The sequence below is a fragment of the Trichomycterus rosablanca genome, chromosome 8, assembly GCF_030014385.1.
Source record: "Trichomycterus rosablanca isolate fTriRos1 chromosome 8, fTriRos1.hap1, whole genome shotgun sequence".
Taxonomy (NCBI): Eukaryota; Metazoa; Chordata; class Actinopteri; order Siluriformes; family Trichomycteridae; genus Trichomycterus; species Trichomycterus rosablanca.
In genome coordinates, this window is record NC_085995.1 from 8,508,251 (window position 1) to 8,536,122 (window position 27,872).

The 27,872-nt window shown below is 38.6% G+C and overlaps 2 protein-coding genes across 11 annotated transcripts in view; one reads left to right on the forward strand and one right to left on the reverse strand.

Annotated features, from left to right (window-relative positions):
* Positions 1–427: 427 nt before the first annotated feature.
* fhl1a (four and a half LIM domains 1a) lies at positions 428–9,727 on the forward strand. 2 transcript variants are annotated; one of them, XM_063000467.1, is made up of 6 exons: positions 428–482; positions 6,375–6,556; positions 6,985–7,162; positions 7,255–7,424; positions 7,560–7,746; positions 8,427–9,727. In XM_063000467.1, exons 2-6 carry the CDS (start codon positions 6,401–6,403, stop codon positions 8,579–8,581), a joined length of 846 nt encoding a protein of 281 aa, XP_062856537.1. In that variant the 5' UTR covers positions 428–482; positions 6,375–6,400; the 3' UTR covers positions 8,582–9,727. The 2 variants fall into 2 exon arrangements, with proteins under 2 accessions (XP_062856537.1, XP_062856536.1); XM_063000466.1 differs by lacking the exon at positions 428–482 and adding an exon at positions 4,211–4,256.
* Positions 9,728–9,801: 74 nt separating this feature from the next.
* map7d3 (MAP7 domain containing 3) overlaps positions 9,802–27,872 on the reverse strand; it is a 30,278-nt gene continuing 12,207 nt past the window's right edge. For 2 of the 9 annotated variants that reach the window (XM_063000456.1, XM_063000459.1), the window contains 14 exons: positions 27,516–27,611; positions 26,231–26,326; positions 24,494–24,619; positions 22,301–22,458; positions 18,263–18,402; positions 17,937–18,175; positions 16,750–16,885; positions 16,195–16,375; positions 16,006–16,110; positions 14,398–14,451; positions 14,219–14,291; positions 13,947–14,115; positions 12,706–12,983; positions 9,802–12,311 (listed from right to left, as the gene is read on the reverse strand). In XM_063000456.1, coding sequence (XP_062856526.1) covers positions 12,304–12,311; positions 12,706–12,983; positions 13,947–14,115; positions 14,219–14,291; positions 14,398–14,451; positions 16,006–16,110; positions 16,195–16,375; positions 16,750–16,885; positions 17,937–18,175; positions 18,263–18,402; positions 22,301–22,458; positions 24,494–24,619; positions 26,231–26,326; positions 27,516–27,611 — 1,859 coding nt within the window. In that variant the 3' untranslated portion in view covers positions 9,802–12,303. The remainder of the gene's footprint in view (positions 12,312–12,705; positions 12,984–13,946; positions 14,116–14,218; positions 14,292–14,397; positions 14,452–16,005; positions 16,111–16,194; positions 16,376–16,749; positions 16,886–17,936; positions 18,176–18,262; positions 18,403–22,300; positions 22,459–24,493; positions 24,620–26,230; positions 26,327–27,515; positions 27,612–27,872) is intronic. The other 7 variants (XM_063000464.1, XM_063000463.1, XM_063000458.1 and 4 more) reach the window with 6 other exon arrangements.

Sequence of the window (27,872 nt, forward strand, 5' to 3'; positions counted from 1 at the left end):
TTAAAATGGAGGGCCCTCGGAAATAAAAATATATTGTATCATAAATGTTGATAGGCATCGCAAAATGTTTTGGGCCAGGGCCCCCTCGGGGCCCCCTGACCTCAAGGGCCCCTGGGCGCTGGCCCCACTGGCCCGGTCAGTAATCCAGCCATGCATGTAAATGATTCAGGCATATCATTTTAGTGAGAATGTTTTCTAAGCACATTCAACATCGGCCTAATCTAAACAATTATTCAATGCAGGCGTTTAATGTTAAAAAAAAACAAAAAACAAAGTCAGACCACAAGTCAGCACTTATTCAGTGTAAATCTGCTCTATGGGAGGTCATTGTTAGTGTAAATGCTGAGACGCCTCCTGTTTTTCCTCTCTATTCCGTCACAGGCTTGTAAAAGTGTGCGCGAGACAGAAACCGTTACTGGCGCGCGCACTTCAGCAGCTCTGAGAGGAAAACAGCCGCCTCATAAACAAAGCTTCAACTTTCGGTAAGTTTTAAATTATTATATTTTCCACCTCACAGTAATAATAGTTTTAAATATGGGTCGATACTTTTATTTTTTTATCAATATTTACACTTAATACAGTTTTAAAAGATAGAATTTGACAGTTTCTTTGGACACCGAAGTCCAGTTATCTCAGGAATGCTAGTTATGCACATGTAATCCAAACGACTTTCTCCTAAAATACTTTTTAAAATTAAAATTACTGTCATGAACACGTCCAGATATTATGGTATTTTTTTTATTTTATGTTAATTAAGGAGTAAAATATTACTCACCCTGCTGCTGTATTCAGTGAACACTTGTTTTATACAGTAGTATGTAGTTTATGTACTTATGTAAGTCTACTTATGTACTTACTCTGGAGTTTAATTACAGTAAAGCTGTGTATTCTCCTTTCTAAATGACATATAAAGAGAAAGTTTTCAGTGGTGTGTATTTAGTACGAATATAAGTTTATAAGTATATCTGAAATTAAACTTGATAATAATAAGCTGCTATTTTATATCTTGCAAATTCTCAGTCAGTGCCTAAACTGTCAGTTTATTTTATTTATTCATTTATCAATTTTAACCACTCTTTAATCCTGGTCAGGGTTGCAGTTGGTTCATTGCCACCCAGAAACACTGGGAATATATCCTGGAGTGAGTGCCAGACCATCACAAGGCACCACTTACACTCAGTACTTAATCACTCACTCACTCACTCACTCACTCATGTATTAACTAACCTACTCCTAGGGATAACAATCACCTTTTGCATGTTTTGGACAATGGCAAAAACAGAGCACCTGATGAACCCATATACCCATGGGGAAAACATGCAAAACTCCACAAACAGTGAACAGAAGTGAGTATTGTATCCAGGAACCATGTTGGGGTGCTCCTTTACATACAACAGTAACTTCCAGCTCACACCCACTAAATGAATATCTTATTCATGTGAAGGTTGGGGGCTAGGATGCAGGCCATTTTAACAAACTAAAGGTTACAGACTTTTATATTTGTAACTTTTTCTGCACCCTTTTTCCCAATGACACATTAGTAGGAAAATGCAACATTTAGACGGGTGTCAATCTTACTGATGAGTTAGATTCCTGGGAATTTTGCATGTTCTGTCAGTGTCTGTATGGGTTTCCTTGGAGCACTGTGCTTTTTTTTCCACATCCCAAAACAAGGCCTTGCGCTCAGTATTTTTAATAGCTTCGGGCCTATCACAAGCCTGAAAAGTAAAAAAATGAATTACTTTCGGTATTAAAATTGAAATCACACAATGCTAAGACAAACTCTATTTTGCAGCTTTACTATGAATCCTTAATTAACAGTAAACCATATCTATCATAAAAAATATTTAGCCACTTAATTATTTATTTGAAATACCTAAAATGACTAAAAGTCCTGTCACCTTAGCCCTACAATCTGTGTAAGCCCTTAATCCTTTTAACATTTATATGATTTTATTAAATTTCTATGGTGTTTTATTTAATCTTATGTTTAGTCTCTTGATTGACTGTCATAATGGGTACCTGTTTTACCATGTTACCATAATAACATAATTTTTCTTGTTAATCAGTCTAACCAAGGTAAAGTAAACCATGTGACCAGATAGTTTGCAAATAATTGAATATTTGTGATGCTTCTGATGTCTGTTATATTACCACAGTACAATTTTTGAGAACTAAACTACCTCATACAGACATGACGTTTGTCACAGTCAGAAAACTGGCTACAGCACTTAAAACTCACACAGAGTCAGACAAAATGGTTTTACTTAGCCAAAATCATGACCTCATTTTTCCCTAGCAACATGTACCTACCTGGATGTTGTGCTGATACAATGACATCATACCATAAAGCACGGCTGCCAACTGTTTTATTCCTTCCCTTTCTGTGGAGAGCTTTGTGCTTGTGTAAAACATCCTTGCCAAATATTTCAATGTGGTGGAGCCATATAAGGCTTGTGCAGAGAGCTTGTGCTTTAGTCCCAAATAACAGAGACGTCTTTGGATCAGGTTTTGTGTAATTAGTCACCAAAAGGTCCTGCGACAGCTGGATTTCTTTATTCCTTCTTGTTACGACTGTGTTCCACTAGAGGGAACTTTTCATCCTAACTACAACTACAGCACTGGCGGTCCAAATTAGGTAACATGACATGGTTAAAAATTCTCTCCACCAGAGGCAGAGCCCAATCTCTACTGGTCAGCCACTTGTCCATTATTCCTAGTTATTTCCAGTTAAATGGATGTGTGCCATGGAACTGCTCAGTACTGATAAAACTAAACCATTTCCTCTAATGCTATGTGACTATATCCGGAACATTTAACTCGGCACAATGGAATGTGGAGGAGTTATAATGAGACGGGGCAGAAGTCTGTTTTATTGACTTGTTCGTCAATGTCTTATCTTTAATACACTTCACAAATAATAAGTTGCTGGAAAGACTATCTGTGCTTTTAATAATAATAAGAAGAATAAAGACGTGCAGGGCATTTTAAAACTGCAAAAATGTCTTAATCTGCACAAGTTTATTATTATGATATTTAATTCATATTTATTGTATTATTTTAAAGAGGATGCAAACCAAGACTGAAAAGAAGAATATTTCTTTTCTTAGTGCATTTATATATGCTGTATGATGGCAATGATAAGTATTATGATAATAAGTTGAAACATCCTCTACACAGAACACATTTTAATGTCTTTTCTCTGGAAAGTTTAGCTGTAAATCAAAATGTAATAAACCTCGTTTCCTGTAAAGCGTGTATTAACTTATTTTCACTTAGTAAATCAACAAAATAAGAAAGTAGACCAGGCGTTCCCAAACCTTTATATTTATCTGAACACAAAACACAGATTGTCCTAAAAGAAAAAAAACAAACATCTATCTCATTTTTGCCTTCAGGGTTAGTGAGGCTGCATATGGTCCTGCCAGATCTTCTGTGTGGTGGGGGCTAGTTAACAGATGAGGGGTGTGATGTGCCAGTGTGAGTAAGCAGGGCTATTTCAGGGCTCCAGAAGGTCTGGTCTCAGCAGAGGACAGGTGTGATGTTAGAGTGCATTCCAGTTCTATTGTTTACCACCATCAGAGACTGGTTCTGTGTATTCACCAAATGACCACCAAGCTTTTCCCTCCCATACAGGCATAACAAATGTGCCTATGAGTGTGTGCACCTGGCCGGTCGATAGCACAGCTGATTTCTAAAAATCACGACATTAAATGTGCATAACAAATAGCCAATGCTTAAACTGTATCCACTTCATATTGACACTCCAACAAATAACTGTGATATGACTATGATTTATGCTGCCAAGCCGAAAGCAGTATATACTGAGTTTTAAAAAAGTTCCTTAGCTAAAAGCAGCATGGTTTAACTTCTATATCATTCATACAATCTCCCTGACCCATTTTAATTTACCAAACAAATGTCAAAGCTACAGATCTCTTCAGATCCATAGTACTGTAATTGCTCTCTATGCTGATATTTTAACCAAGTAATGTAATCTCTAAGCCTCTCTCCCTAGTGTTTTGGAGGCAATACCTAACATGGTTAGACCATGTGTTGGTTTGGGTATTGTTGGTGAGTGGGTGGTAGTTGGGGTTATGTGAACAGAGAGAGGGGTATTGGGACTAGCTGAGAGAGGGTGTGGTTTTAAGGGAGTATATATGACTGGGAGTTTATTTGCTACTTCTACTGTTTTATTAATTAATGATCTTCTCGTCATTGCTTGAACCTGAAAATGACGTTCTACAGGCACTCAGGTAAAAAATTAAAGAATACTTAATGTAATAGGTTTTGGGTTATGCATTCTTTTTGTGGCTGATTTTTGAGGCCATGTATTAGCACTTTTTATGCTTACTTTTTAAAATAAAATGCCTTGTGGGCTGTAATCTGTTTAATTATTCAAATTGTGGTTGTGCTGTATTTTGCAAAAATAATGATACATTCATGATGTTTTTATATGTTATATTTTCAGTCACACAGTATCAGTATATTATTTTTTCTAAAATCAAAAGGTAATCAAGATGTGTTTAAACATTTTATGATTTGCTCTGTATAAATGTAAACCAAAGAAATAAGCCTATTGTATGAATGATGGAGTGCCCTAGGTATCATAAATGTATAATTAAAGTCTGGTTAAGATAATGTTAAAATAATTTTTGTCTTTGTTTTGAGCACATCCATCATAAAAATGCCAAATCAGGTATGCAGACCACAATGATCTGCTTTTGCAACCCCTTAAATAAGGTAGCAGCCAAAAAAAATATTAACATCATCTGCTGTTTCTTATTTCAACAGTATCCTATGTAAACATTTTCATAGCTGTTATGTCCCCTCCCTTCCTATGGCAAATCTGTTGCATTCAAGAACCCTCTTACTGTCAAAGCATACCAAAAGGATTACATGAGGGCAGCTGTGCAATGGACACTGAATCCTGGAGGCTTAAAGTTCATACTGTTCAGGTCACGAGGATGCTAGTCAAATTCAAATTTTAAAGCACAATTACAGTCTACTCTTATTACTTACAGTATTTTGTTAGCTTGTTTAATTCTTGAATTACTGAATTAAAAAGTTAATTATTACCTGAAAGTGCTACCAAATGAATAGATTAAAATACCTCAAAAATGTCCTCTGATTTCCAGGAAGATTTAAACTAATCTGTAAATACCAAGAGTTGGTATTCCTTTTTAATAACGTATGAGCTCAGAAATTTTATTATTTTTAGTTTTTGATATTTGATTTAACATACTCTGACCTGACCCTCCAGGCACTACATGTTGTTAAGCTTTGATACCACTGATGGAATCTTAACGAATGAGACTATGGCAAAGATAATGTTTACAGAAAAGCTCATGATAAGCAGTTGTGAGAGGAAAAGAGTGCAGTGGGTATGTCTATTTAAAATAATACTTGTCATCAGCCAAAAAAACATAGGTCTATTGCGATTAGACAATGGATTACATGTAGAGTTGGGACCGACAATTGTGGCTAGTTGGGTAGCCAGCTCTTTAAAAATATCCCTGAATTGTTTGGCATGCTGTTACTAAGTTGTGTATAGTTACAGCCAACTTTTTGGGACAGTGGATTAGGGTGAGAGACCATTCATCTTCCAAATCTCATCTTTCAGGGTACAGCTTTAGTGGAAGATATGAGTCATCAACACAGATATACAGCAGTGTCGTTGTATTTATATTTTCCTACACAGGCTAAATAAAGCTGCTGATATTAGGGGTTGCTGATAAAGGTTGCCTTCTGAAACAAAACAATACAGTGTTGTTAGGTGTTAGGAATATAGCATAAACAACAACATTATTTTCTTTTTATATTTTATCAGTGTGTTTTCAGGGTCAGGGTTACAGTGGGTCTGGCTCACTCTGAATCACTGGGTGCAAAGCAGTAACACACTTCCGACATGACGCCAGTCTATTGTGGGGCCTCTGCCATATTTTTCCTCCAGACATAGTCAATCATCTCTGCATGTAGACGCGCAGATAGCTGATAGTACTGCTGGGGATTCTAACCCTGGATCCCAGCGGTAGTGGGCTAGAGGAATATACTGCTGTGTTCTCTCTTTGTTATTCATTAAATAAAACAGTATGATCCAACTACAAAGCGAGTCCGGCATTATGATGATCCCCTGCCACACTGCAGATTTAAAAAAAAAGTCTATAAAGCCATACAGCTACGTGATCCATCGTGACTTGAAATGTTTAAAACATGAATAAAAATAAATAAATGTAGTCAGCAAAGGGTACAGTTTAGAAGGCATTTTTATCTGTGAACTATGACCTCTTGTGGTAGCTCGCATGGTGACAGTATACAGAATAATGGATGCATGTGATTCTCTAACTTATTTTCTTTTGTCTGATGCTCTGCAGGGCCACGCAGCTATCTCAGCTCCGTCATGACAGAGCGTTTTAACTGCTTCTACTGCAGAGATGATCTGCATGGCAAGAAGTATATCCAGAAGGACGAGAAGCACGTGTGCGTGCGCTGCTTTGATAAGCTGTGTGCCAACACGTGTGCAGAATGCCGTAAGCCTATCGGCGTTGATGCTAAGGTGAAGATTTTCCTCTGACTTTATTGATATTTTATGCATTTAGAAAGGCATTAGTTGCTTTGATTAACATTTATTGCTGCGCCCCTGTTGCTTTCTTATTCTAACTGCCTTTTATCTGTTGGGAGAGGCAAATGCACTTTCTTTAAGGCAAGGGAAGCCTGCCACACACACAGGCCTCACACCCTAAAAGCAGAGCCAGTGGTGCTCTGTATTCCTTAAAACTAATGTCTTTGGCATTGTTTAAAACTTGCAATCTCTTGATGAAAGGACCATAACGCTTTACTCTTGTGCAGCATTACATATTTATTATGATTACATGTACACCTAACCACTCTAAAATAAATACTACAGCTGTGATTAGAAAAAGGTCAGAGAAATGTCGAGTGTTCTTTTAATAAGCTCTATAATGCTCTCCCTTCTATTTTAAGGAGCTGACCCACAAGAACCGCCACTGGCATGAGGGCTGCTTCCGCTGTGCCAAGTGCTATGCACCACTGGCCAATGAACCTTTTGCAGCTAGAGATGATGGCAAGGTCATGTGCGGGAAGTGCGGTGCTCACGAGGACTCTCCTCGCTGCCAGGGCTGCTACAAAGTTATTATGCCTGGTACCCCGAGTCTTTTTTTCGTAAACTAGACTATCATTGTTAACTTTTTATTTTTATTTTTTTATTAAACCAAAAGCTCAATATTTTTTCAGGGTCTCAAAATGTGGAGTATAAGCATAAAGTGTGGCATGAGGAGTGCTTCCTTTGCGCCGAGTGCAAGCAGCCAATCCGCTCTCAGAGTTTCCTGACCAAAGGAGAAGATTTCTTTTGCGGTGCTTGCCATGAGAAGAAGTTTGCCAAGAACTGTGCCGGCTGCAAGGAGGTGACTGTCACGTCACACATAAAAGATCGAAACAAAAAACTGAGTGATAATATTTTGCCACCAAAAGGTTATTTTTAATATTTTTATTTAAACATTAAAATGGCAACCATACACAGATACTTTTTTATTTTCCAGCCCATTACCACCGGTGGGTTGACCTATCAGGATAAGCCTTGGCACTCTGAATGCTTTGTGTGCAACACCTGCAAGAAGCAACTGTCTGGAGCCCGCTTTACTGCTCATGAGGATACATTTTACTGTGTGGATTGCTACAAGACCTCTGTGGCCAAGAAGTGCTCTGGATGCCAGAATCCTATCACAGGTAAAGATTTAATAATGTTTACTAGAGTAGTAAGACTGTAAGACCCCAGTGTTCCCAGATGACAGCACCTACCATGATGTTGCAGCTTGTAAAATAAACTAAAATTATTATTTGCTACATAGATTAAATATTTTTAATAGTTGTGACAATGACAATGTAAGTCATATTCCATATAAATATTCCATATAAAATGAGAAACACAACCAGCCTTACCAAAACTAAATATTTGTGGAAGGACTGGACAAAAGTTCTTTATTAAGTGCACTTTTAATGACAGTTTACTGTTGCATTGTCATTACATTGAGTTTAAAACATAAACCATGCCAAACTATTTACTAAATGAAAAGCTAGGGTGGTGCAGCATTCTATTACACTAACTCATCACCATTGAGATCTGGAGTTCAAATCTTAGCGGTATTATCGACTGGCTTGGTATCAACACGGACATAACTGGCTATGTCTAGTTGTAACACATCTTAAATCATCAAAAATCATCTTTAATTTTGAGTTTTTTCCTACATTGCCCATCCCCAAGAGAGGTGTAAATGGTCCCTAGAAGAGGATCGTTTTGATGTTAAATCAGGAGCTACAAGTAGATGAAAGAACAAACTGAGTTAAGATGAATTGCAGTGCTAGTCACCCCATAACTACCAACAATGTTTTTTGTCTGATCTTTGCAGGTTTTGGCAAAGGTACCAGTGTGGTGAACTATGAGAACAGCACATGGCACGAGTACTGCTTTAACTGTAAGAAGTGCTCTCTGTCTCTGGCCCACAAGCGCTTTGTCATGCATGAAAGCAACATCTACTGCCCCGACTGTGCCAAAAAGCTGTGAGGCTCACAGATGATCTATTTTATTTCAAAAAGCAGTCTACTTAACAAGCAGTTAGTAATAGTAGAGAATTAAAGGAAACAACTTTGACAGGCTGCAAAAGAGAGGTTAGGAATTAAAAGTGGATGCTTCATTATTGATCACATCAGAATGGTTGTGATTTTACAATTAAATAGTGGATCAGACAGATTAAATATTAAATGGCTAATAGAATTGCGTTTACTAACAAGGTGCATCTTGTAGGTTAAAAAGTCAGAGAATGGTGTGCATTTAGAATCAGACATATATAATCAGTTATAAGCAATATGTATGAAGGCCTGTGGTGATCTGCAATGCTCATGTAACAGGTTAAGTCTTTTTATAGGTAATAAATATCCAGATAGTAATATTTTCAGAGCTCTGCAGTGATCTAATACATTTATCTAATTTAGTATATTATAAAGAGGGCTGCATGGTGGCCTAGCAGTTCCAGGTAACAAAGTCCTGGGTTCAGTTTTGATCCTTCAATTACTGTTTGATTGGACTTTAGCATGTTTTCCCCCCACTATCTGTGTGCAGCTGATACAGCATCAATTATAATTTGCATAGTATCCATTTAACAGATTCTGTGGTGCACTAATAAAACCACAGCATTTCTGAAAAAATATTGGGTGCAAAGAGGAAACGCATCTTCGACAGAGCAATCAAGTGCATAGCATTAACCACTCTTCCATTTATTTACAGCTGGGCTAATTAATAGAAGTGTTAATCATTTTATTATTCTCATTTCCTAACACAGTGAATACCAAGAAGATGCGGCTAAATTTAGCACGTGTGCACATTTATTATCTATTAATTGATGCCTCATATGTAATCCCTTTAAAAAAAAGTGTGTCACCAAACAATATAAATAGTTCTGGATTTAGGAACATTACACTAGGCCAGGCCAGGCTGTATCATCCTGAAATCTTTAAAGGAATGCCGTTTTAGCTGTTTTGCTTACTTTACATATTTCTCTCTCTCTCTCTCTCACACATTATCCTTTATGAGGTGTGGCACATACATGTAACATGTAATGCTTAGCATGCAGCAATATAAGTATACACTTTATTTATGGTATTTCAAGTAAAGAAACAGAATGAGTGAAAATAAACTTTCAAACCACAACCAAAGGCTTGATTTGAAGTATAATATAGCAAAACTACATTACAGTATACTGGAACACGTTTCCATCACACAGCCTGTACATTAATCTTGCAAAACTTTATTTTAAGGGTTCATATTTTTATTTCATTACACTTGTGGATTATTTACACATATTTATTGTCAAGTCTGTTTTAAAATGAAGAAAAAACAAACAAACACCAATTCATTCGGGTTCTGGCCAAGTAAAATGATTGTCATGCCTGAGGAATGCCGACGTAATATTTAGTAGTTAATATAGTAAAATAAATATAACATCTTTTAAATCTAAGGCACCTTTCTATTCTACCACCATGGTAAGTATTGTAAGCTAGAGAACAGCTCCGAAGTCCAAACATAAAAAGGTTTACAAGGTCCTAAATAAATGTGCAGCAATACACTGCTGTGACCTGGTCATGCTTACAACTAGCTGCTGACTGACCGTGACTCCAATAGCAACTGCAGAACTCTAAGCACTTTAGGGTTTAAGGTTTATTTAAGCCAAGTGATGCTGCTAGATGGTAAAAGCAGATCTTCTGTATATAGTAATACAATAGTTTGAGTGTCAGCTTAGTGTCACCACTAAAATCGTGGACAGTTTTGGGGTCTCAACCTGAAGCTTTGCAGTACAAATTGTCTCACTAGACAAATGCTTCTTAATTTCAACAGGAAGCCAAAAAATTCAGCTTTCAAGTAATGATCCTTGCCTAAATTGGAAGGAGTGTAGATAGGAAAGGTGAGGCACTAAAGTATTCATTTAGTTTACAATACACTCTGTAATTTAAGTAATCTAGTGTATGACGAAGGCAACACATGTCCAGGGTGGACTTCTTGACCCATGACTCTCTAAAGTGGACAATTCAAGCATGTGCTATTCAAGTTTTACTTGAAATGTTGACTACAAAAGCAGCACTATGAAAAACATGTAGCGTTTATCTTTAAGTCCTGAGCACAAGCCATCTTCACATCTGATCACACTCCTAAACTCACACTTGGTCCATGTGTTTCATTTCTTGCAATTAATGCAAGCCAATCTGTTCAATACAACCTGACCACAATGATAAAGCATCTCGCCACAAATAAAACTTTCCTACACGTCTGTATGCCGTTCATCTTCATCGTCCGTTTTGCACAACACAAAGTCGAAGCAGAGACGAGGGCTCAGTCATGCCATCAAGAGAAAGATTAGATGCTGTTAAGTAGCAGCAGGTAAATCTAAATTTCTCCTCATCTAAACCTCTGACCACGAGCTAGTAACAGTGAGTAACAGTTAAATACTGATCATGTACATAATACTTAAACAAACAGAACATTTTAAATAGTAAAACCGCCAAGTTAAGAAGCAAGGCATAAAAAGGGGCTGGTAAGCATGTAACTGAGTACTGGGTGGATAAAGTACAAAAAATTACCCTGATGGAACGTCAGGCCTAAAAAACACTTCTTACCATTCAGGTTTTCAGAAATCAGAACATCTAAGAGGAACAACAAAGCCGTGCAGATCTGATCTTACAGTAATTCAGGTGTCCGATAATTATGATAAATATCAGTTTCATGCTGATCCTTCAAGTTACATTGTAGTTACAAGACACCCTTAAACCTTAAACCAGTCGTGATGAAAAAGTAACATGTTTACATTTATGTACACAGAACCAAATCTCTATACCTTAAACTTACAACGTTAACATCATTCAGAAAAATCCTTCAAAACCCAAATGAACTGGAAAAGGTTTCTGTTCAGTTTTCAGTTCAGCCCTCACTTTCCTCCTGAAATTACCTGACCAATATTAGCTATCTACAAACTTTATACAGAGCTTTACAACTGACTAGTGAAAACTAGCAACAGACAGCTGAACAAAAGAAATGCGGGCAGAGCGCTGCAGCTAAAATGAAGATTTGTACTGTAAGCGCTAGAAGTTAAAGGAATTTAGACAGGAAAGGTCGGACTCACCTCAAGCAGGTGGGAGCAAATGCAGCCTGTTTGAAGATTTCTGATTTGGTTCACATTTCTGAGCACCAATTACGGTTCTAGTCCAGTATTATAGTGACACGTCTATGATGGCTGCAGGACGTTTCTACTCTCCTCACTTCACATTAACATCTTATTTCTGTAAAGGACATCTAACCTTCTGGGAACATCTAGTTTCAAAATAAAACTATTCATGAGTGCACAGAGATTCAGTTGAAAATGATTTGGGTCCAAAAACACATCAGCAACAAGAACAAAATATGAGGGCAACAGTCATAAAATCCAAAGCTACACAACTTGAGTTGCCCCACATAAAAAAAAAAAAAAAAAAGATCAAAGCAACATTCAGGACAAAATGACAACCAAAGCGAGGACAAACATGAGAAGAAAGTACAGTATGAGAATACATTTTCCCTGAAGCATTAATCCTTTTCTGTTTTTACTTATTTTACTTTATTCTGAGCTGCAGAGCTTTAAACTTCCTCTGAGACTCTTGAGTTTAGTTAGTCTGGCTGTCAAGGTGCGCACACGAAGCTTTGGAACTCAACAGGACGTCATAGAGTGCAATTAGCGTCAGTCCTTGGTCAAAGGCGTTGGATCAGATTTCTGGGAGAAAACAAAGGATGTAGAAAGTGTTACAGGCACATCATTTACAGTCTGGCTTTTATTTAGAGGCATGCCTGTTACTAACACATTTTTTGTTGTTTAGTCATCTGGTTTAAAATTGCATTTCAAGGCCATCAAAAAGTTTCAGATCAGTCAGGTAACGAGAGGAAGTGCGAGTGACTGGATGCAAGAACAAATGGGTCAGGATTGAAAGGCTGCAGTCGGGATTTGCATTTTGCCCTACACATTTATCCCAAAATAAAAAACCTGATCAATAACAACATGTACTATTTTACTTCAAGCAACTGAACAACAGGATTATTCATTTCTTTACTTTACACATGCAAAAGTCAAATACTACACTAATACACATGAAAACCTTCTTATTCCTTACCAGAAATGGCTTCAATAGCCTGAGCTGAATGAAGGGAATTTACTGATCCAGATTTATCTTCAAAGGCTACTCTGGGCCCCTCAGGTCCTATTTCACACTCTATAAGTCCCTGGTTGAGGAGGGCCCCAGGCTCCATGAGCGGCCGGCCTTTAGTGTGAACTCCCAGATCTATGAATTCTTCGAAGCTCCAGGAACCAGCTTTCCCGTTCAGCTCCACCTTACAGTCCTCGTTCACGAACTCGGAGTCCTCCAGCACACGTGTCTTTGAACATGAATTACTGAAGGACAGAAAAAAATTCGAGCTTTATCTGATGTCCAAATAAATAATGATTTATGATTCATAAAATGAATAGGAGGATTAATGACTCAAAACGCTTGAGAGGGCAATACAAAGGCTATATTAAGTCAGCCTTTTAATTCATTCAATTGGGATTAAAGGAATAAAGAGCATAAATTAATAAATTAAATAGTGCACTACCAATGCTATTATTATATAGTAATTATATGCAGCCAGGAAATGACTAGTGTGTGTTTACACAGTCAGACTGAAACAAGGTGTCTTCTATCATACACGTGTGTTCTTGAGTTTAAATATTTCAATATTGATACATGTTTTGCAAGGAACAAACTTTTCAGCTACACTGGACCAGCCAAAAACCTCTACAGATTTGAAAAAAAGTGACCATTTTGAAGCGGTGGTGGCACCCCCGTTCTCCAAAACTAGCCATTTCCAATTTCTGACCGTTATTCAGTTGCTACTTGCACGACCGCCTACTCTGACTGAATAGAGCTGCAGACTAGCATGTAGCCCCCTTGACATGTGTGCAGTCATCTGCTGCTGCTTCTTTTCACCTGCCAGAGCAGTCACAGCGTGCCCTCTGTGAATCAATCATTCACCATTCATGCAGGTACCTCGACCAAGCAGGCAGAGGCTGTAATTACAGTGGTAATTATAAGCCCTGTCCACCAGCGCCCTCCAAAAAAGCTGAAGTGTTTAATGTTTCTGCTATTCCCAGTTCACAAGACGATCACATTACAGGAAGTAAAATTAGCAAATACATTATTGCATTATGTGCCAGAAAGAATGTAAGAAGACACCAGTATATGAAACACGTCTGAGAGAACTGAATTTAATTGTAGGTCTGTTACAGAAGCCTTAAGGACTGTTCTCTTTTGCTCTTTTTTTGTAATAAACTTTGAATATGATTGGCTTTTTAATGATCAGATAATATGGACTGTACCTGATTGGTAAAGGCTCTGCTGCACTGGGACCGTTGTTATTTTCTTTATCGTCCACGACGATCTGTCCGTTCACATTAACAAATGGCTCCTCATTTGCCTTCTGGTCATCTGTTGAGGACTGCTCCTGGTTTGTCTCTGCAGTTTGCTCTAATTGGACACATTGGTCCTCTGAAATAGGATGAAAGCCAAATCAGTTGGGTTTGAATAAACAGAATAAATAAACTTCATGAAATTAATTCTGTGAGTCCATATAAAACAGAACAACACGTACCCATGGTTTCACAGTCTATTGGATCGTCAAGCTCTTCCCCGTTCTCATCTGGAATGCTTTTGTCATCACTGCCCTGTAAGAAAGAGAATCACATTCTTAATCTGCAGCTGTTGTTGCAAAAGCTGTTGCTGCACAAAGCTGCAGCACTGTAAGATGAGTGCAACTATTAGCAGACTTGCCTTAAAATCATTTTGGTCTGTTTTTCTGGTTCTCTTCATAATTTCCTCAATTCTCTGAAGTCACAGGAAAACATGAAACATTTCATTACACGTTCTCTCCATAATAATCAACCAGAGCATATGTAATGTAAAGCAAAAATTATTAACAGAAAAACCTTTAGGTTTGATTAATGCTTTTTTTTTGTCATGCTTCAAAGTATCAGAATGTACATACATTGCAAATAGAAAGATGTAAAACCTTTAATTTTACATTTTGAAGTGTAAAACTACAGAAATGAAATAGCCTAACCCCAAAAAAGAACCACAAAACATCTCCTTTAAAGAATGTTTTTAACAGACACTGGGTCATAATTCAACGGACTTGAACTGACACCGAGAACCTGAGCACCTCCCAATAGCGATGCTGTTCGGCCACCCTGCCTCTCACATAGCCAAATACACCTGTGTAAACCCTGGATCTCAGCTGTAGTGAGCTTGCATGATGTGTTGCTGTGCCACCCATACACCAACCTACAATAAATGATGTGCTTCATAAAAACTTAACAGAGGTTTATGGAATTAAGAAGTGCCTTTATGTTACAACTTCAAACTAAAATTGTAGTGATTTGAATTGAAAGCGTGGTTTTGCTGTAACAACAATTATTTTTTAAAACCGTTAATAAAGTATAGAGACACATTAACGGGTTTAAATCTCAGCAATGCTATCGACCACCTGGGCATCTACACAGGCGTGATTGTCTATATATGAGGTGGGGATAGACTATTCCTGCCCTGTGCCCAGTGTTTCCTGGTGGAAAATTCCTAAATTATTTGGCTGGTTGCCCTCTAGCAGGAACAGTTGGCTAGTGTCTGTAGCAGACAAAAAAGGACTTCAGTGCTGTGTGGGAAAAGACTGGACTAATAAGGGGTGGGGTTATCAACGCTGTGTAAAGACCTTGCTTGCCCAGAGCACCTGTACAGAAAGTGGAGGAGCGCAGAGATCGGGGCGTGGCTCTTTGTACACCAAGCTGACCGCACACGCAAATTTACTGAAGTACGGGTGAATAAGAAGGGATTGGTGGACTGTGCACAAATCAGATTAGGATAAATTGGGAGAAAAAGGGAATGAAATGCATTAAAAAAAAATTCAAATTATGAAAAGTATTTTCTTTAAATCCATTTTCAGCTTTGATATTCATGATTCGCTCATTTTAAAGACCTTAAAAATTGTGTTTGGTTGTTTAACAGAATATATATTTTTTTATTTCAATTCCATCTGCACAGGTTGTTTGAATCTGAAGGTTGCCAGGTGTTATGTGGTTATGAAAATGTTTGTGTTGTACTCTCATCAAAAAACATGGCTATGCATTTATGATAAAGAAAACTGCAGTTAACATGCCAAACAGAAGGTGATGCAGCAGTCCAATGCGCTATCCTACCACTGCTAAGATCTCGATCTAAATCTCAGCAGTGCTATCGACCGACCGAGCACCCACACAGACAGTTGAATGGCTGAAGGTGTTCCTCATTGCTGCTGGAATTATTTGATGGTCAAGGCGCTTGCATTTGAGATGGTTAATTCACAGAATTGGGAGCATTTTGAGAACAAGAGATCACGGTTATGGTCACCTTCTTCCTCTCCATGCGCTCCTGCTGACTCTGCTGCATGACTCTCTCTCTTTCCTGACGCTGTTTCTCTGCCTCCTCTAGGGCCTTTGCGTCCGCCTCCTCACGCTGTGATCAGACAGCAAATTACCACATTGATCAATCGCTAATAACGAAGCTGTGCTATTGAAGTGATACGTGAACAGGTCTCACTTCTTTCTGTAGCTCAGCACGTCTCTGTTCTTCCTCCAACTCCAACCTCTGCCTCTCCTCCTCTGCTTTCAGAGCTTGCTCCTCCTCTTCTTTCTTCCTTTCCTCTGCCTGAATCTTTTCCTCCTCCAGACGCCTCACTCTCTCCTCCTCGGCCAGCCGCTTCTCCTCCTCTTTTCTCAGCCTGCAATGTTGAAAACTCAATGGAATGCTTGTCTGCAAGGTACATTACAGGTGCACTATATTCCAAAAGTATGTGGGCATCTGATCATGAGCTGAAAAACCATAAGCAAATACTCGGTCATGTATCAGTCAGTAAAGATCTAGTCAGTCACTGATGTTAGGCCTGGCTTACAAACAACGTTCTGAATAATTCCAAATGTGTTCAATTGAATTAAGGTTAGAGCTTTGTACAGACCACTGGTGTTCCACTACACCAAACTTGTCATTAAAAACTATCTTTAACAAACTGTTGCCACAAAAGTTAGATGAATTGCAGTTATCTTCTATCATTGATTTTATACATCTGTTAGTGATGGACATGGCTATTCTGCTCACCTTTCCTCTTCCTCTTTCTGCACTCGGAGCTGCTCCTCTCTCTCTTTCTGCTCACGGGCCAATCGTCTGTTCTCTGCCAGGATCTTAGCAGCCTCAGCAGCAGAGTTTGTACCGGCTGTAGATTTTAAACTGGAATCTAAAAAAAAGAAACATACAGCCAACAAATCCAATTACCAATAGGAAAACTAGCAAGAGCTGAAGGTGGATGTGCAGTTATGCGACCAGCAGAGGGCGCAGCTACTCTACACTATAGTAGTGTGTAACGTAAGAACAGAGTAAAAGCAAGGTTTTGGGTGCAAAAGGGCCTTTGAACTAGCCCGCATGAGAGCAAAAATACTCCCAACACATTTACATAAATGACTATACCTGCATGCTGCCACACCTTTGAAAGCATCACAACTTGACAGGTTTAGCTTTTCAAAAGGTTTAGCTTTTCCCCATTTAATTTTCATGCTTTACCACTGGTTTATCTTGGTCAGGGTTGCAGTGGGTCTGGTTTGTAATGCAGTGACTGCGACCCCCTTAACCCTTTAATGTAAGTCTAAATACTTGGGTAAAAATAAGCTGTATTTAATTTTGTTTGGGCCGTATCTATCCTTGGTTGACATGTGTTAAACTCAAAAATATTGGTAGATGGTTTTGAGAAAACAGTCTTTCTAACCTATATGCAACTTACAGCAACTAACTATTTTTGCATAACAAGTTGCTTAATTTTTGTGATCGGTTTGTTGGAGGCTTATAAAAAAAATACTGTGTGCACTAGTAAAAAATATTTGTTGTTGGTATAGTCCCAAAAAACTAAGAAATGCAAACAAATATATATGTTTTATTATTATGACACACACACAACCAGACACAGCCAATCCTGTATTCTGTTCGATAGCACCAATAGGGACTGGAACCCTGAATCACAGCAGTAGTGAGCTAGCGTATTTGACCTTATTTTGGCTCAGAAGAGTTTATATTTATATTCAAAGAATTACAGGATGACAGCATGCAAAAATGATGTATTTCAAGATCAGGTTTGAGATCAGGTTCTCAATCAATTATGCAAATGATATTCAATTCTCATGATGCCATAAATTAATAGTCATCTAACTAAAAGCAGAAAAAGTCCTGTGTGTTGCAATTCTTTCTACAACTAATTAGGCTCTAACAAAAACATGGTAAGTAAAGTCAGAACCCACCATCTTTGGGCTTGGAGCTGGCGGCCGGGCTAGCAGTGTTGGTTTCTTGAGGTTGTGATGTTGGAGTCATTGGAGATGCATCTTTGGGTTTGGACTCTCTTTTCCGAAGAATAGGAGGACCAGTAGGGGTAAGAGCAGGCTTTTGAATAGGTGGAGGTTTGGAGGTACTGCTGGGCTGAGGAGATGGAGGCCTCTGCTTTAACCCGACAGGAGAGAGTGGCCGATTATGAGGGGTCTGCCTGTTAGAAACATAAAAAGGTAGGATAGAAAATTAAAAAAAACGTGGGCATAACACAAAAGAAGATGTTAAGATGAAGAGCATTTACTTGGCTGTTCCAGGTGATGGTGCTCTCCTGATACCACTGGAGGGGCTGGGGGAGGGGGAACGGTTGCGGGTGGATATGGTGGAAGGGGAAGGACTGCGCTTTTCTGATGGTGAAGTAAAGCGTTTGCTCTTCTCGGATTTCTGCATAAATATGACACAAATGAAAAGACAGTGTAAGTTAGAAACAGTGATGGTGTTTATTTTGTACACACACAATTGTTTATTAGTATTTTTATATTGTATTCCCGCTTTCAAACTTCTAATGCAATAAAAGGTTTATTATTCTGGTCATATTGCAGAGAGCTAATGATTGAAGTGTGTGCTCAAGTAATTGTAATGTACACAATAACCCTGACTGTCAATGTAGCAGCTGTGTCAAGGTGAAGGTCCATCTATTTATATTACACAGATCACATGCTGGCAAAATCAAGACCACTCAAATGGAAGTAGGACAAAAGCAGCGAGGAACAATCACTGTTATGGACCATTATACATCTAGCTTGGCTTGTGGTATTTATATACATAACATAAAAGCAAAAACTATTTGTCTTTTAGCAATGGTATTTGGGAATAATAATACAGCATGTAAAAAGGATGTTCGGGTGACACAATGCTTAAAAATATACTAGTTCACTACAGCAGTTTTTCCAAAGAAAATAAAAAATGTGTTAAAAACTTGCAAATTTGTAGAGGATGTAAATCTACACCATCAACCAATAGCACAATTGCTACCCTGTTTTGACCTCTGAAGGAACAGCAGATCCAAATGAAGAACGTGCTTATTTTAGCACTTTGCAAGAAACAGCACAGAACGCTCAGGTCATCGCTGTCTTGATGTCTAAACTAAAAGGGCACCTTTTTAGTTTTTCTTACACTTCACAGTCACAACCAACATATTTAAATATTTCACTGGGCTAATGTTGGCTGACACTATTCATTTATCATTGCCACATTCGCAGTTTGAACATAAGCATCTACACACTAAGTAATGTGTTTAACTTTGCAGATAATCAGTAACAAAATAATAACAATAATAACAATAATAAGAAGAATTATTCAACTTAAGTAATTATTTTTTAAACTATTTTCAGTGCCAAAGCAAAGCTCCGATAAAAATAAGGAGAGAGTTAGATCCGGAAGGGCATCCTGTGGAAAAACTGTACCAAATCAAACATGTGGACCAGAACAATCTGCCAGGGCGACCCCCAAATACACAAGCAGTCAGAATAAAAGCAAATAAATAAATAAATAAATACAAATGAAATAAAATAAAAAACATAAATTACTAATAATTGTCTTCCAAGCTGTCAGAATAAAAGCAAATAAAGAAGTAAATAAATGAAAACAAAATAAATAAAAAATAAAATGCATAAATTATTTATCCATCTTTTAACACCATGTTTACTCTTGTGAGTTACATTCACGTTGCCTTCCAAGCAATAAAGCAGCTATTTTAAGGGGTTTTGTAAATCTCCTAACTAGAGATGGGACGATCGATCGGCTACGAATCGGGATCGGCCGATTTTTAATCAAAATATGCTATCGGCGATATTTCCTAAAAGTAGCCGATCCAATCGTGTGATATATAAAGACCACGTTAAGTTAACAGCTCAGTGGATTGATCCAGACTTTGAGCTACGAAGCACCAACCATCACATCACCATTCATCAAAAATCGTACAGAAACCATCGTGAAAGCTCTTACGATGTAATTTTGCTGATTGTAATATTTACTTTAAAAAGATAATTCAACCCGGTCACATCTGAGTCGATTCTATCAGCACGTTATATAAACTCCTGGTTCACTTTGGTCAATCGTAAGCGGTTCTTACTTGTGATGTAGATGAGAACAGAAGACGTTACAGAGCCAATCAGAGGCAAAAGTTTATTCATTACCAAATTCGTTAGTTCAGGATCATCTGCTGAACTTTTAGAAAACTTTTAGCTCCTTAGACGGAACGAGTCTGACGGTCGGTTACAGATCTGTGGTAATAGCAGTTTAATGAAGCTTTTTAATGTAAGAGAGTCACACAAAATGTTCTGTAGTAGCTGGTGTTTATTTAAAACCACGACATTTAATTAATAACAGTAAACACGGAGAGATAACTGAGAAGAGAAACTTACGCTTCACATAAAAACGAATCAACTCATGAATCAATTAATCACTTATAGCGATACTGTGAACTCTGCGTCTCTGTAACTCTGTAACTGCGTCTCTTCTAAAGGCACAAACACACACGCGTGTGCGCGCTGCTCCGGTTTATCTTTACTGTGAGGCTCTTTTTAAGTTTATTTACTGCTAATCCCCCCCCCCGATCGGAATCGGCTATCGGCCGATGTCCATGAAAGGAGATCGGAATCGGTGCCAAAAACCCCGATCGGTCCATCTCTACTCCTAACATGATATATCATTTACTATGAAGAGAGCATAGCACACTTTTACATGATCTTCAATGCACAGAATTTTTTTTTTTTTTATTCTATATTTTTTTTTGGGAAGAGGGGGAGGATTTTCCCTCTAATCTCCCAATCTAGTCATGTCTGTTTCCCTATTGCAATATTTTTGCTGCTTGTACCACCCCAGTGCTGTTTGAGAAGAGCCCCAGACAGGCGGACATCACCTCTACAAAGTGCTACTTTTTGCCTGACGGGCTACTTCCCACTGAGTGCCGAGAGCTGCTTTTCTCCTTCAGTCATGACCAATTGGACAGCAGTGCTAAGTTTGAGTTTGATGTTTAAATGTTGAGTTTAATGTTGTAAAAATAAACGCTTAAAAATAATGTAGCCAGCTCATTTTTAAACTGGATTTTGCATGTTTGTCTAATATGTTCTGTCAGAATGTAGATCCATAAGATACAGATCTAACATTGAGAAGGCCTGGGTGTGGTGTCCCTGCTTTGCATCCAGCTAGCAATTCCTGCTTTGTCCATTGATGGCAAACTGGCTACAGCCTTGACAATGGCCCACATTGTCAATTTAGACCACTGTGGCCTTATAACATGACATTAACAATGGTTAATTTGCTTAATCTGGCCATGCGCTGTTTACTAACTATATACATAACCTTTGCTGAAATTATGCTATAAAAACCACATAGACTGCAATGCACTTATGCTGATAGGGCTGATATTAACAGAGAGGGCCAGGCTCAAAGGACAGTTCCTGATTAGCACTGGGCTAAAAGCCTGGGATGCTTTGACAAGCAAATTAAAGTGGACGCAAGCATACAAATTTTTGGTATTCAAATGTAGATGTATTACCTAATGTTATTTGAAGCTTGAACACTACAGCCCTGCGAGACTGCAACGGTTGATCTGACACCAAGGTCCTACTATGGTAAGGTGACTGACTTTAGGTAGGGTGTACAGCATGGATACGTTAAATGAAGAGATGACTCCCATCCCAAGCAAGATGATACAGAATGATCAATACAGCACTTAGAATGGATTGCAACTCAAACATTATGAATGATTTACTTTGCACTTTTTCACCGTAAATTGTAATACATTAACCACAATTGAAGTGTAATTTGGAGCTGGTATGACTTATCTCGGCTGCTCAGGGGTCACCACAGCAAACTGATAGGACTAAAGTGCCCAAATAATTAAAAATATTATGTGGGTCCATTTAAGAAAATATTCAATATGAGGTGGTGCAACATAAGTGCCCCAATAACACAGTTGGCACAATGGCACAGTTTTACGTCGAATACCCTTCCTGACCTCAACCCTGTTTATTATTCAGACTTGCAACCTGCACTGAGAACGCACTGACAAGTGCACCTTTCAAATGGCTAGGCTGTTCGACCACCCCCATCTCAAATAGCCAATCATGTCTGTGATGGTGGACCGGCTAATAGAACAGTCGAGATCCAAACCCTGAGTGTCAGTGGTAGTGTGCCAGCTTGATTTAATGCAAACTGCACTTAACATAATATAATATTCAGTTGAGCAAATGCTTTAGTAATAAATTTTAATAAACATGATGGTACAACAAAGTAAACTAAATGAAATTCTTTAAGTATCCTGAGTTGAGCTCACCTGTGCAATGGTGGAGAGGGAATCAGATGAGGCAGAGGTAGAGGCAGAGGTAGAGGCAGCGGTGTTTTTCTGCCGGTCAGTGCTGCGACTCCGCAGGGGGCCACGAGTGGATGGCTGCAGTGGGCTGGCTGACACTGAGCGAGGACACAGGTGAGACTCTAATAAAGGACAATCAGCCATGCAAAGGACAGGTAGAGACGGAAAAGTGATATCGCAAGCAGGCCGGTAGGTAAAGCAAAAACAGAAGCAAGAGGGAGGGAGAGACAGACAGACAGGAAGGAAGGAAGTAAGGAAGGCAGGAGAGGATGGGGATGAAAGAGCACAATAATTTGCTGGGTGTTAGATTTTGTACTGACTGATGGAGACATTTTCAGCTGATTCAGGAGCAAGCAATGATGGACTCAGAAGACTGGGGATGGTGGGCGGTTTGAGATAGAGATAGAGAGATAGAGATAGATAGATAGATAGAGAGAGAGAGAGAGAGAGAGAGAGAGAGAGAGAGAGAGAGAGAGAGAGAGAGAGAGAGAGAGCGAGACGATGGAAGAGAAGAAAGAGAATAGGGTGTACCCACATCCCACCACAATCACAAGCTGAATTAAGCAGCTCTTAAACAGAACACACACTGGACACCTGATGCACCACAGCAACAAACACCACAGTAATATTCAAAGGAAAATTCTTAACCAGAGCAGAGTTCAAACATTAACCACAAAAAAAACTTTCAGGAGACTAGTAGCTTTAGTAGCACTAGTACTTGTAAAGCAATTTTCCAAAATTTATTATCTAATGGATTTTTTGTGCAAGTTGTCTCCTGAAAGTATGACATGCAAGACTTAGCCATAAACCATGTACTGTATTTATGAGAATTTGTTGCAACAGTGGTTTAGGCACCCTAACTGAGCAGAATTGAAAACACTAATCGGTCTAAGACTAATTTATGAGTTACTCATTTGCTCATTTAGAAAAGTAATATATAGTTAAATGGGGTGTATGAAATCCAAATGAATTAGCCAAATTTACTCTACAGACCTTATTAAAAGCAACTTTATTAGACTGGCAGATGTTGACAGGAAGTGGTAAGGAGGTAGATCAGTTGTCAAGGTAATGAACTAATTATCAAAAGGTTGCTGGTTTAAACCCTATCACCACCAAGTTGCCACTGTTTGGCCCCAAAACAAGGCCATTAAGCTTAACAGCTTGCATTGTACAGTGCCAACTGTAAGCTGCTTTGGATAAAAGTGTCTGCTAAATGGTGTAAATGTAAATAGAAGTGTAAAATCTTTTGATCATCTTTAAAACCCCACACATCTGATGTTAGTAATTAGCATGCACAAGCACAAGGGAACACCATTTTGTCAGTTCGATATTCGCACAAGAGCACGGGGATGGGGGGCATACCTTACTATGACAAAGCTGTACTGTTGTCAAAGCTTATGGGCAGATGATTAACTCCATTATGTAAAGATGCAACCGTGTAACTGATCTATACACTTATCTTTAATTATAGCACTCTAATGGCTATAATTACCAAGCCTCCAAAGTTACCTTTACTTACCTTTACTCACTGCTGCAAATACATGCAGTATAATTGTTTAATTATACAGACTACACCACCACCACAAACTGCCCTTGAGCCTTAAAGCCACTCCACTATTCCTGTCAACTTTTCATACTAGCAGTTTAGTTTGATTAAAATCCTGAATGCTGAGCAGTGATGGAGCTGCTGTAATAGGACTTGAAAAACTACCAAATGGCAGCAGCAGTATCCAGTTTACACCCCATCTACACACTCCCTCGCATCTACTGCTTAGCTAATCAGCTTACTGCAATGTCCTCCAGGACTTTCTACCACTGGGTGAAACCCAGCTGCAAAGCATGCGTGGGAGCTGCAAAAATTTAAGTGCAGGAAAACATGCTGAAATTCTTGTTTGCCATAATTATAATTACAAATGTAGTACAAACAGGTTATGTATATAATGCTGCACCACTGACGGTACTGGTGAGTCAGTGACACCAAACTCTATACAATTAAAATAGATAGATATGATTATACATCAACTCCAGTCCCCTTAAAAACGACACATTTGCATGCCCCACAAAACACCACAGCATTAACCACCACCGGCACCACAGCCACTGGATGAGTAAACACTTGGTTGAACTCCTTTCTTTCGGTAGGTTATCTCAAGTTACCTTGCTCATCTGTTCCTTGAGCTGACAGGGCCGCCACGCTCTTGCTCCTAGCTAGAGATGCCTGGGTGGGGGTGAGGAGCCGACTGAGGACACTGCTGTCCACCTGACTGGCCAAGGAGCGTTGGGCTACACATGCGCACGCAGCAAGCCAAGGGCCAAACAGAGCAGACAAAAAGAAAAAAAAGACAGTATGGTTGAAGGACAAACACAAAAGGTGGTGGGGATGGGGTGTGTAACAATGAAATGATTACAAAATAATAATGTAATTGTGGTCAATTCATCAGGTGATGCTGACTTGAACCATGTCAGGTGGCTGAAGGGATGAAAAGAAACATTAGTGGTGTAAAGGTAAAGGAAAGTGTAATTGTGAAGGTGATCCCCTTATGGTAGAGACTAAAGGAAAACAAAAACAATTGAGATCTCAGAACAGCAGCCAGGAGTCAAATGCTTTATGATAGCTGGTATACACTATGGGATTTTAGATCAGCATCTTATGGAGCACGAGGAGGGGGACAGGGACAACATCCAAGACAATCTCCATGCAGCATTTAAATGTTATCTTTTTTACATTTGATCCCTGTCTGTACGGACCTTTGCGTGTTTTTTCTTGTTTTCACAGAGTACTCTGGCTTCCACCCACTAATAAAGCAGATTTTTGCAATTAGGTACCAATCAAACAAAATCCACCACAAAAAATCCTTTTAAGAACAAGACTGATGTAGAGTATGTGGAGATATTATGAAGATATCAAGTGGAAAATAATACACCACCTAAAACGTTTTTAAAAGTTGTTAAGCATGCTTCAAACTTCAAGCCAGCATTCTTAAGAAAACCATCAGGTCAGTTAACTGTGCAATTGTCTTCTTTTATGTGGTAGACAATCTTCAGATTGGCACGCTGAGATATAAAGCATTTGACCCAAGTCTTGTACAGCCATCCCAATTGCTTTAAAGAAAACCAAAACTTGACAATAAGTGGCAGCATATCTGTGTCTAATAATAAAATCAACAGCTAATGAACCTTGGTAACCACAGCAACCACCCGGTGAGCAAAAACAGGAAATAAAAAGTAAAAGGTAGAGACAGCTGGTTTTAATGGTCTGTTTTTTCTCGCCCAACTCCCTGACACTGAAGGACTTACAGATATTGTTTTTTTTGTGTGATTTTTGGCTGGTCGAGGTGCTTTGGCAGTAGTTTGGGCTTTATTAAAGGGCTGCAGATAATAAGTGGGTGCTGATGATTGTGGCTGTAGATGACACTGTCTTTCTGTCACCCACATACGTCCCACAAAAATAAACTGGGAGAGAAAACAATGCAGTGTTCATACACAAACATTCTATATGCAGACAAAACAGCCTTTTCAGCAGTTTTTGGAGAAAACCATATGACATGAGTGGTAAAGATCCACAGTGCTGGACATCACATTGGCATGCACACAGAAGAATACGAATGTTATTTGCTGGTAAAGACATGACCAAAAAGAAAAAAAAATTAGTAAGTGTTAAGGTTATTAGCTTTAACACAGTGCAAACACAGAGAAATTTCTTGATGGGTTAGAATAAGAGCTACAATGTAAATAATGCCCGTCATAATGCATTAACCACCCCGAATGTTGGGTTTGGCTGTTAGTCAAACATGACCTTGCAGTAAAAGTTTATCACATGAGCATGACGTGCAAGTCAGTTTAGCAGATGCGTATCTGCCGTAACAAAGCAGCACACGTGATAAGACAAAGCACCTGGTTCAATGGGTGCATGTTTCTCTGGTACACCAATGGATGAAGCTCCATTTCCCACCCGGGAGAGGGAGGAGCTCCGTTTCTTCGGGGCAGGGCCTGAAGACAATACACAGCGGTAAAGTTACACTAGAGAAACTGATCTTATATCCACCAACATATAAATTTTATTTACTATACTGGATCTTATTGTAGCCAATCAAAATGTACTTAAAACAAATAAACAAACCCACTAATTGTAAATATTTTTTTTTTCCTATAAAGAGAGTTTGATTTGCTCTGAGACTCTTATGAGGTTGATCCTTCTTTGTTTAATGCTGAAAGCTTTTCTAATATTTCAACCATGCTTTACTTTGTGTCTTTATGGGAAAAAGGATTACATAAAAAGCACTGTGATCCCAGTGCAATGCAGCTCTTTTCAGACAATAGTAATGCCCTAAAAAACATAAGCCCAACCTTTGTTCAAGCCTTAAAAGCATAGCCTTTTCACTAAACTTTCACTAACCACTGAATGTAAACAAAACATTCATTTCATACAATTTAAACTTAATAATAAATCAGAAATTAAACAAAAATAGTTTAAGGCAAAAATAGTTTTAAAGAACCTGGCCCAGAATAGCAATTACAATGTTTGGGCTATCAAGGTTAAATTTTTGTTGTTAATGGTTACAATATAGAAAAGCACTAAGGTTTAATTTTGAACACTTTACAACATGATTTACTGATCAGCTTTAACTTACAACACTTTTAACAGTCTGTTCTAATGGCCTTCTTAATTTACTAAGATTTAAAATAGTACAAACATTGATTCTTTGGTCCAAAGCACAAATCACCCATTTTTAAAAGGTCACCAAATCATAGTTTTAAAAGGTCTGACAGAATTTATTCTGGATTGACCTCTCCTTTATCAATCTAGTCATTTCCAATTCGTAATTGTGAATCTGCTGCCGCTTGCACAACCTCTGTCCTGATCAACAAGAGCCAGATCACCCCACCCTAGCGCCAACAACCAACACATGTCCAATCTGCAACTGCTTCTTCTTACCTGCCCATGCAGGGTTCCCACACAGAGCCGTATTATGTACAGAGAGCTACGCTAAGCTCCATGTGACTGCCAGGATTTTAACAATGCTTTTAAACATACAGTATCTAAGTGCTTCCAGGCACATTCAGTCTAAACCAAAGCTTTTTTAACATTTATAATCAAACAACTGCAGCTTTTAAATGTGAACCACAATGGTGCTGAAGGACCATGTTATAAAGCCCAGAGGGAGGAGGAAATCAGCACCTGTCTGTTCCACCTGAGGCTGCTTATGCGCTTCCTTAGAAGCCTGAGGGGCATTGCTAGGCAACCGGTTCAAAGATGAACTCCTCCGCTTTCCACCTAAGAGACAAAAGAGAGCTCACAACCTGAGACAGATCCAACACAGGAGAGAGCGATGAAAAAGTCCAACAAGAAATGGTTCCAAAAAAGCTTTCCCTTTATGATGGCCAATGATTGCTACCAAGGGTGAAAATAACCGTGGGTGGGACTTCTGTTAAGAATTTAAAGTAGATTTTAAGATGACAATAATGCTGCGTTTACATAATAAATGATTTGCTCTTTGTTCGCTGTGAGACTGGAGGTATACTGCAGTGAATATGT